Genomic DNA, 9,094 nt, shown 5'->3' with positions numbered 1-9,094 from the left:
TCGAGACCAGCCTGGCCAACACAGTGAAACTCTGTCTCTACTAAAAATACAAAAATTAGCCAGGTGTGGTGGCAGGCACCTGTAATTCCAGCTACTTGGGAGACTGAGGCATGAGAATTGCTTGAACCTGGTAGGCAGAGGTTGCAGTGAGCCGAAAGTGTGCCACTGCACAGCCTGGGGGATAGAACAAGACTCTGTCTCCAAAAAATTAAAAAATATATATATCCAATGTGGCTCTGGTTATTCATTAGTGTAAAATTTTCACCACTGCTGGGGGAGGAAGAATCCAGGCTGTAGTGTTTAAACAGTAAATGACAAAAGAACCCAAAACAACAAACTAGGATGTATTTCTAACAAACACTGGGACTATCTTTAACATGTAAAGGAAGATTTTACATATATATATATAGGATATATATATATATATAGGATATATAGGATATATATATATATAGGTTTTTTTTTGTGTTTTTTTTTGAGACATAGTCTCCCTCTGCACATCTAGGCTGGAGTGCAGTGGTGCAATCTTGGCTCACTGCAACCTCTGCCTCCCGGGTTCAAGCGATTCTCCTGCCTCAGCCTCTGAGTAGCTGGGATTACAGGTGCACAACACCACACCCAGCTAATTTTTGTATTTTTAGTAGAGATGGGGTTTCTTGATGTTGGTCAGGCTGGTCTCGAACTCCTGATCTTGTGATCTGCCCACCTCGGCCTCCCAAAGTGCTGGGATTATAGGCGTGAACCACTGTGCCCAGCCTTAATTTTGTATTTTTAGTAGAAACAGGGTTTCACCGGTTGGCCAGGCTGGTCTCAAACTCCTGACCTCAAATGATCCACCTGCCTCAGCCTCCCAAAGTGCTGGGATTACAGGTGTGAGTCACCACACCCGGCCAGAAGATTCTATTTGTTAAGAAAAAGAATATCCCAGGACAATAATAAGCAAAGGACTTGAATATACATGTCATAAAAGATTTATAAAAGACCAAATAACTTGGAAAAAATGTTTAACACTTCATTAGTATCCACAGAAATGCAATTTGAGACAATGACATAGTCATCAGATGGGTCAAGACTTAAATAATACCCACTGTTAGTAAGAGTATGGAGACCAGGTGAGCTGGCTCACGCCTAAAATCCCAGCATTTTGGGAGGCCAAAGCAGGTAGATCACCTGAGGTCAGGAGTTCAAGATCAGCTGGCCAACATGGTGAATCCCTGTCTCTACTAGAAATACAATTTTTTTTTTTTTTTTTTTGAGATGGAGTCTTGCTCTGCTCTGTCACCAGGCTGGAGTGCAGTGGCACCATCTTGGCTCACTGCAATCTCCACCTCCCAGGCTCAAGCGATTCTCCTCCCTCAGCCTCTTGAGTAGATGGGATTACAGGTGCCCTGCACCACATCTGGCTGATATTTGTATTTTTAGTAGAGAGGGGGTTTCACCATCTTGGCTAGGCTGGTCTCAAACTCCTGACCTCATGATCCACCCACCTCAGCCTCCCAAAGTACTGGGATTACAGGCGTAAGCCACCACACCCAGCCCAAATTTTTAGTATTTTCGTACTAAAAAATAGTAGCACGCATCTGTAGTCCTAGCTACTTGTGAGGCTGAGGCAGGAAAATTGCTTGAACCCAGTAGGAGGAGGTTGCAGTGAGCCCGGATCACACCCCTGCACTCCAGCCTGGGAGACAGAGTGAGACTAAAAAAAAAAAAAAAGTGTACATTGGTATAATCCCTTGGTAGTGAGATTTCAAATAACTGTTTTGCTTTGTATTGTTCTATATTGCCATTTTAAAAAATGAGCTTTTAACTTTATAATAAGTCATGATACTGTTGTCATTTGGAATACATACACACACACATATACCTCTATCTATCTATCTATCTACCTACCTACCTACCTACCTACCTACCTATCTACCTATACACATATATACTTACAATAAAAGGTTTACTATATCTTCCCTAGTTCAGGGCCATATCTTTCTGCCACACATATTTCCTCCATATTGAACTACGATCTGATCCTCCTGAAACTAAAACTGACGTTGTCACTTCCTTGCTTGAAATACCTCAGAGGATCCCATTATCAACAAGATAAAGTGTGGTCTTCCAGCATAGTGTCAAGGCCATCCAAGCTCTGACCCTGTCTACCTCTTCACCCAGGTCCGCCTCACATTTTTGGTTCCAGCTACACACAATGCTTGTGATATTTTGTAGCTATTTGCCTTCCTACTTTACTCATTGCTTTGTCTGGCATACTTAAAACTCTCTACCCTCTTGCCCTCAGGGTACCCCCTGAAGTGGAGCTCCTACAGCATGTTGGGCCTACTGTCATTACTGCACTTAGCACAGAGTCTGGAAATCTATTCCTTGCTCTCTTTAGAATGTAAGCTGCCCACCAGAGTCTTTAATTTTTGTATTCTCAGTGCTAGCACAATTACCAGCCTGGTGAATAGAACATTTAACATTTAAATTGTTTTGTTCATTTTTCTGTTTTGTTACTTCTTTTTTTTTTTTGAGATAGAGTCTAGCTGTTGCCCAGGCTGGAATGCAGTGGCGCAATTTCAGCTCACTGCAACCTCTGCCTCCTGTGTTCAAGCGATTCTCCTGCTTCAGCCTCCTGAGTAGCTGGGATTACAGACACGTGCCACCATGCCCGGCTTATTTTGTAGTTTTAGTAAAGATGATATGTTTACCATGTTGGCCAGGCTGGTCTTGAGCTCCTAACCTCAGGTGATCCACTCGCCTCAGCCTCCCAAAGTGCTGGGATTACGGGCGTGAGCCACTGCATCGGCTGTTTTGCTACTTCTGATACTTAGTTTCATTTTCATTTACTGTTTGAAATGTTCATTATTGCATTCAGAAAAATGCTGATGATTATACAACAAACATGTTGATGATTACAAGAGAACATGGGCACCCTAACTTTTTAACTACACTGTTCCTTGTAAACAAAGTTCATCCCATAAATCTCAGAAACTGACTACAGATGCAAATTAAATTTTAAAAATAAATAAGAGTTAATCATCTACCACTGGTGTTCCCTTTTGAAACGAAAAACAACTGAAGGCAAAGTTTATAGGCTCTTCCAGAACAGCGAAACAGATTTCTAGAGAAGGCAATGGCTTTGAGATACACTTATCAAAAAGAAAGGAAGGCTGGGCACAGTGGCTCACACCTGTGATCCCAACACTTTGGGAGGTCAAGGAGGGCAGATCACAAGGTCAGGAGTTTGAGACCAGCCTGGTCGCATGGTGAAACCCCGTCTGTACTAAAAATACAAAAATTAGCCGGACATGGTGGCATGTGCCTCTAATCCCAGCTACTCAGGAGGCTGAAGTAGAATTTCTTAACCCCGGGAGGCAGAGGTTGCAGTGAGCCAAGATCATGCAACTGTGCTCCAGCCTGGGCGACAGAGCAAGACCCTATCTCAAAAAAAAAAAAAAAAAAAGGAAGGAAGGAAGGCACCATTGCACTCCAGCCTGTGCAACAGGGCGAGACTCTGTCTCAAAAACAAAAACAAAAAAACCCAAAAAAATAAAAAAAAAAGAAAGGGAGAAAGGCAATTTTAAAAATACATTTTGGCTTTAGTTTGTGAATGTTGTGTGCAGGTGACAAACAATTTTTTTTTTTTTCTGAGAGACAGTGTCTCACCGTTGCCCAGGCTGGTCTCAAACTCCTGGCCTCAAGTGATCCTCCTGCCTCAGCCTCCTGAGTAGCTAAGATTACAGGCATGAGCAATCATCTTTATCTTAGTAGAAAACTTTTAGAATGCCCCAGCAATGGCTGTATCTAAAATAAACAGGTATTTGCCCTCCATAAATCAAATAGATGTAGCCAAATCAATATATCCCTTGTCTATACAATTATATCGAACACATCCCTATATAGTTACATATCAAATATTGAATATTCAGCTAATGATCAAAAAAGATGAACACAGTCACAAATATCCCCTTCCTTCACATTCAGCCTTCAACCAAAAGTCTTTCTAAGACAGCATATAACAGAGCTAATAACAAACTGACGAATTAAAGGGGCATACTAGGAAAAATGGAGAAATAATGCCATTTGCTCTGAAAAATACTTCATTTTTATCTTGAGAATTAGATATGTTTAATATCTGCATATAACTTAATACGCATTTTATCCATTAAATTTTTTAAGTATAATCTAAGGCTTTAAAAAGTATCTTTTTTTATAGTAATTCAAAATTACAGAAGATGCCCTTCCTATAATTGAAGTTATTGATCAATTGAAGGTATAACCAGACTGAAATATACAGCAGCTTCTTGAAGAATGGCAAAAATAAAGTGAAAGTTCTAAATAATTCTCTGAATTTTTCAGCTATTGCTAATGGAAGGTGCTGCCAATATAATAGGCAACACAGGTTTGTCTAACACTGGTCCAAGTAATCAATCATCATATCTTATTTATTTTTATTTTATTTTTTTTTGAGACGGAGTCTCGCTGTGTCACCCAGGCTGGAGTGCAGTGGCGCGATCTTGGCTCACTGCAAGCTCCGCCTCCTGGGTCCACACTGTTCTCCTGTCTCAGCCTCCCGAGTAGCTGGGACTACAGGCGCCCACCACCATGCCCGGCTAATTTTTTTGTATTTTCAGTAGAGACGGGGTTTCACCGTGTTAGCCAGGATGGTCTCGATCTCCTGACCTCGTGATCTGCCGCACTCGGCCCTTATTTCTTAAGAAAAGAAAACTGTAGGAGTTTGCATAGTATATCATCTGGTGAGACCTCAGTCCCATGGTGAGAAAATTCTCTATAAAAGCTACATGGCCCGTGATGTCATCCAACACCACATAAGCATATAAAATACATGATAAGGCTCTCCAGGAAAAAACATTCACAAGAAATAATGACTTCTTTCATCAGCTTAAAAGTGGGAAGAACTTATTTGATTAAAACCCTCTTTAAAATCGATTGTCTTGTTAGACTTCCCCTATCCATAATGAAATCATTACAGGGTTCTAATGTCAGGTGGAAAAGTGTTGACTATGGAGTTGTTTAGCCTCTGATTCTAGGATAAACCAAACAGTTAAATAATTTCCAAACGTACAAAACAGACATTCCTCTCAAGTTACCCGGGCTTCTGTAGGTACTTTTCAAGTGACCTACAAGCCCTATATTTTAAACAGCCACAGAAGTCAGAACCAAATTCAGGTTTCCAGCAAACACTGTAAACTGCAGTTCCCTGTGGCAGCCTGTCAGGTGGTCAGGCAGTCTGAACGACTCTGGGTTCCTCTGCAATTGCTGTCATGACCGCGAGCCTCTCACGTTCTACTTGGCTGACCGTCCAGGTCTGAGGAAGTGAGAGCCAACAACCGCTTACTCAGCAGCGCATTGTGTCGCTTCAGGTATTCAATGGTGTCTCCTTGCTTTTCAACAATTTCTTCTAGGCCTGAAATAGTCCTGCAAATAATCAATATATAAATGGGTTACACATATTCCCCAATACTCATTAGTGTCTTTGCAAACGAGTACCGATTAGTTTTTAGTAAAGTATATTGTATTTGTTACCTTTTCTTAGATGTCAGAAGCCAGGGCAATACTGCCAAATAAGAATATTTTCCTAAATCATTTTAGTAACTTCTACTCTTGAAATAAATTTAAAATGTTATAAACTTTCACAACTCTACGTTTTAAAAAAGGCCATTATTGCTTTATTTAAGAAAGATCCTAATTTGTTAGAGTAACATAATTGAGTATAAGTGATCAACTTAAATGGCATTTAAAGATAAGTAAAGGCAAAATTCATTCAATAATCAAATGATGATTAAAATAGATAACTCTGACCATGAGAAACAATTTTTTAAATGTATGGCATTTGTTTCTTTTTGCATTTCTCCTTTTTTCTCCCATACCATAAAAATGTATCTTTTTGCACTTGACACAAATAAAAATACTATATAAATACTATATAAGTATATAAAACAAACAAACAAAAAATCTAACTCCTCCCTACACTACTGCCCCAACCCACTTTGGTCTCACTGCTCAGAAGTAATAGCTATAAAGAGTTTTTAATTTCTTTTTTTTTTTTTTTTTGAGACAGAGTCTCACTGTCTCCCAGGTTGGAGTGCAGTGGCGCGATCTCGGCTCACCACAAGCTCCGCCTCCTGGGTTCAAGCCATTCTCCTGCCTTAGCCTCCCAAGTAGCTGGGACTACAGGTACCCGCCACCATGCCCGGCCAAGTTTTTGTATTTTTAGTAGAGATGGGGTTTCACCGTGTTAGTCAGGATGGTCTCGATCTCCTGACCTCGTGATCCACCCACCTCGGCCTCCCAAAGATTACAGGCGTGAGCCACCGTGCCCGGCAAGTGTTTTTAATTTCCTTCCACTAATTTAAGATATTAGTATTAGGAATAGTGATGATGATGATAATGATAATGACAATAATATGCCAGATAAATTTTAATGTTGACTAACAATTGCCTATTCAAGAAATGAAATGTTATTGGATATGTTTTACTCAGATATTCTATATGTGCTAAAAGGGAAATATTTCAAGGGATGGTAAGTGAGAAATTCAGTATGAAAAATATCACATGGGAATGGTCCCATGTGAACAAAAAAGATTTCTTCTCAGAAATAGTTATGCTTATAAATAATGTGGTTACAGGAACGGGCTATGTAACCACGTTACTATTATTATTATTTTTTGAGACACAGTCTAGCTCTGTCATCCAGGCTGGAGTGCAGTGGCATGATCTCCACTCACGGCAACCTCCGCCTCCCGGGTTTACGCCATTCTCCTGCCTCAGCCTCCTGGGTAGCTGGGATTACAGGTGCCCACCACCACGCCCGGCTAATTTTTGTATACTTAGTAGAGATGGGGTTTCACCATGCTGACCAGGCTGGTCTGAACTGACCTCAGGTGATCCACCCGCCTCAGCCTCACAAAGTGCTGGGATTACAGGCGTGAGCCACCATGTCCGGCATAAACTGAATTTTATTGCCCCCAAGTTAACCCCATGAGGTGAAGGGAACACATTTTAAAGTTTTCCATTAAGTCATAAGAGAGCAATATTAGGTAAACTCTTCAGTGCTCAGGGAGAACAAGATGAAATATGAAAAGGGTCAAGGTCAGGAAGACCAGTCTCTGAATTTAATAAGCCCAAAAGTTAACAAAGACATAATCAAGAATTGATACTAAAGTTATTCCTCTATTTAGGATAGAATGAAGAAAAAGTAAACAAAATAAGAAGGCAGATCATGGTAGGCGAAAAGTGACAAAAAAGGTTGTATTTTCTAGGGGAAAGAATCTATTTCACTAAAGACACCTCCGTTTTCATAGTTCTGTACATATTGAGAATTATAGATGGTATAATCCAGCCTTCAAGAAACTGAGGGTAAAGGATTCTAGAACTATCAAGATATCATCAGCTTACGCTGTGGGACAGAGAGAACCATCCCAAGATGAAGTACCTTGGATTTGCTGCTCATTAAGTGTTTGTTTTTGTTTTTTCTTTTTTCTTTTTACTCATTAAGTATTTATATTCCACACTATAATAAAAGGCAATGTGCATCCCGATTCAACACTGTCGTCACACTTGTGTTGCCACTTCGTACCTGTGCCTAAAACAGTTCAGTTTATAAAAGCTAATTTAAAAATGACGCTAATTCGAAAATTGGCCTTACTAAAAACCAATACATTAAACTATATTTATTTCAACAAGTGTTTTTAAAAGTATTACTAAAAACCAATACATTAAACTATATTTATTTCAACAAGTGTTTTTAAAAGTATCTCTTTCTTTCATCTATGAAGTTTTTTTTTTTTTTGTTTGTTTGTTTGTTTGTTTTGAGACGGAGTCTTGCTCTGTCTCCCGGGCTGGAGTGCAGTGGCCAGATCTCAGCTCACTGCAAGCTCCGCCTCCCAGGTTTACACCATTCTCCTGCCTCAGCCTCCCGAGTAGCTGGGACTACAGGCGCCCGCCACCTCGCCCAGCTAGTTTTTTGTATTTTTTTAGTAGAGACGGGGTTTCACCGTGTTAGCCAGGATAGTTTCGATCTCCTGACCTCGTGATCCGCCCGTCTTGGCCTCCCAAAGTGCTGGGATTACAGGCTTGAGCCACCGCGCCTGGCCTATGAAGTTTTTTGTTGTTGTTGTTTTGTTTTGAGACACAGTTTTGCTCTGTCGCCCAGGCTGCAGTGCAGTGGTGTGATCTTAGCTCACTGCAACCTCCGCCTCATGGGTTCAAGTGATTCTCCTGCCCTAGCCTCCTGGGTAGCTGGGACTACAGGTGTGCATCACTGTGCCCAGCTAATTTTTGCATTTTTAACAAAGATGGGGTTTCACCATGTTGGTCAGGCCGGACTCGAACTCCTGACCTCGTGATCTGCCCACCTCAGCCTCTTAAAAGTGCTAGGATTACAGGCATGAGCCACCGCGCCCAGTCATGTTTTGGTTTTTTGTTTGTTTGTTTTTTGTTTTTTTCTTTTTTTTTTTAACTAGTACATCAGTAATGGCATTGAGTCAATTTCTTAAGCCCCTAAATAATATACTTTCTTTTTTGTTGTTTTGAGATACAGTCTCACTCTGTTGCCCAGGCTGGAGTGCAGTGGCACCACCTTGGCTCCACTGCAACCTCTACCTCCTGGGTTCAAGTGATTCTCCTGCCTCAGTCTCTCAAATATCTGGGATTACAGGCGTGCGCCACTGTGCCTGGCTTGTTTTAGTATTTTTAGTAGAGATGGGGTTTCACCATGTTGGCCAGGCTGGTCTTGAACTCCTGACCTCAGGTGATCTACCCACCTCGGCCTCCGAAAGTGCTGGGATTACAGGTGTGAGCCACCCCACCTGGCCCACACTTTCTTTATATATACTGACTCTACTCCTTTGTCTGTTGCTATCCACTTCAGATGATGCTAAGGAATAACTTGTGTCCCAGACTATATAGATCCAAAAGCGGCATGAAAAGAACCACAGACATGGCCAGGAGTGGTATAATCATGCCTGTAATCCCAGCACTTTGGGAGGCCGAGGTGGGTGGATCACTTGAGGTCAGGAGTTTGAGACCAACCTGGCCAACATGGTGAAACCTTGTTGCTACTAAAAATACAAAAATTAGCTGG

General features: G+C 41.2%; 1 protein-coding gene across 1 annotated transcript in view; it reads right to left on the bottom strand.

The window, feature by feature from the left end:
* Positions 1 to 1,740: 1,740 nt before the first annotated feature.
* Positions 1,741 to 9,094, bottom strand: part of TMEM192 (transmembrane protein 192) — a 31,444-nt gene continuing 24,090 nt past the window's right edge. Inside the window, exons 5-6 of the mRNA XM_011959804.1 lie at positions 1,911 to 5,427; positions 1,741 to 1,874 (exon numbers count right to left, since the gene is read on the bottom strand). Of these exons, the coding sequence (XP_011815194.1) occupies positions 5,289 to 5,427 (139 nt within the window). The 3' untranslated portion in view covers positions 1,741 to 1,874; positions 1,911 to 5,288. The remainder of the gene's footprint in view (positions 1,875 to 1,910; positions 5,428 to 9,094) is intronic.

Source organism: Colobus angolensis, unplaced genomic scaffold (assembly GCF_000951035.1).
Source record: "Colobus angolensis palliatus isolate OR3802 unplaced genomic scaffold, Cang.pa_1.0 Scaffold5, whole genome shotgun sequence".
Lineage (NCBI taxonomy): Eukaryota > Metazoa > Chordata > Mammalia > Primates > Cercopithecidae > Colobus > Colobus angolensis.
The sequence above is the reverse complement of the archived record's forward strand: the minus strand, read 5'-3'. Positions and strand labels throughout refer to the sequence as shown.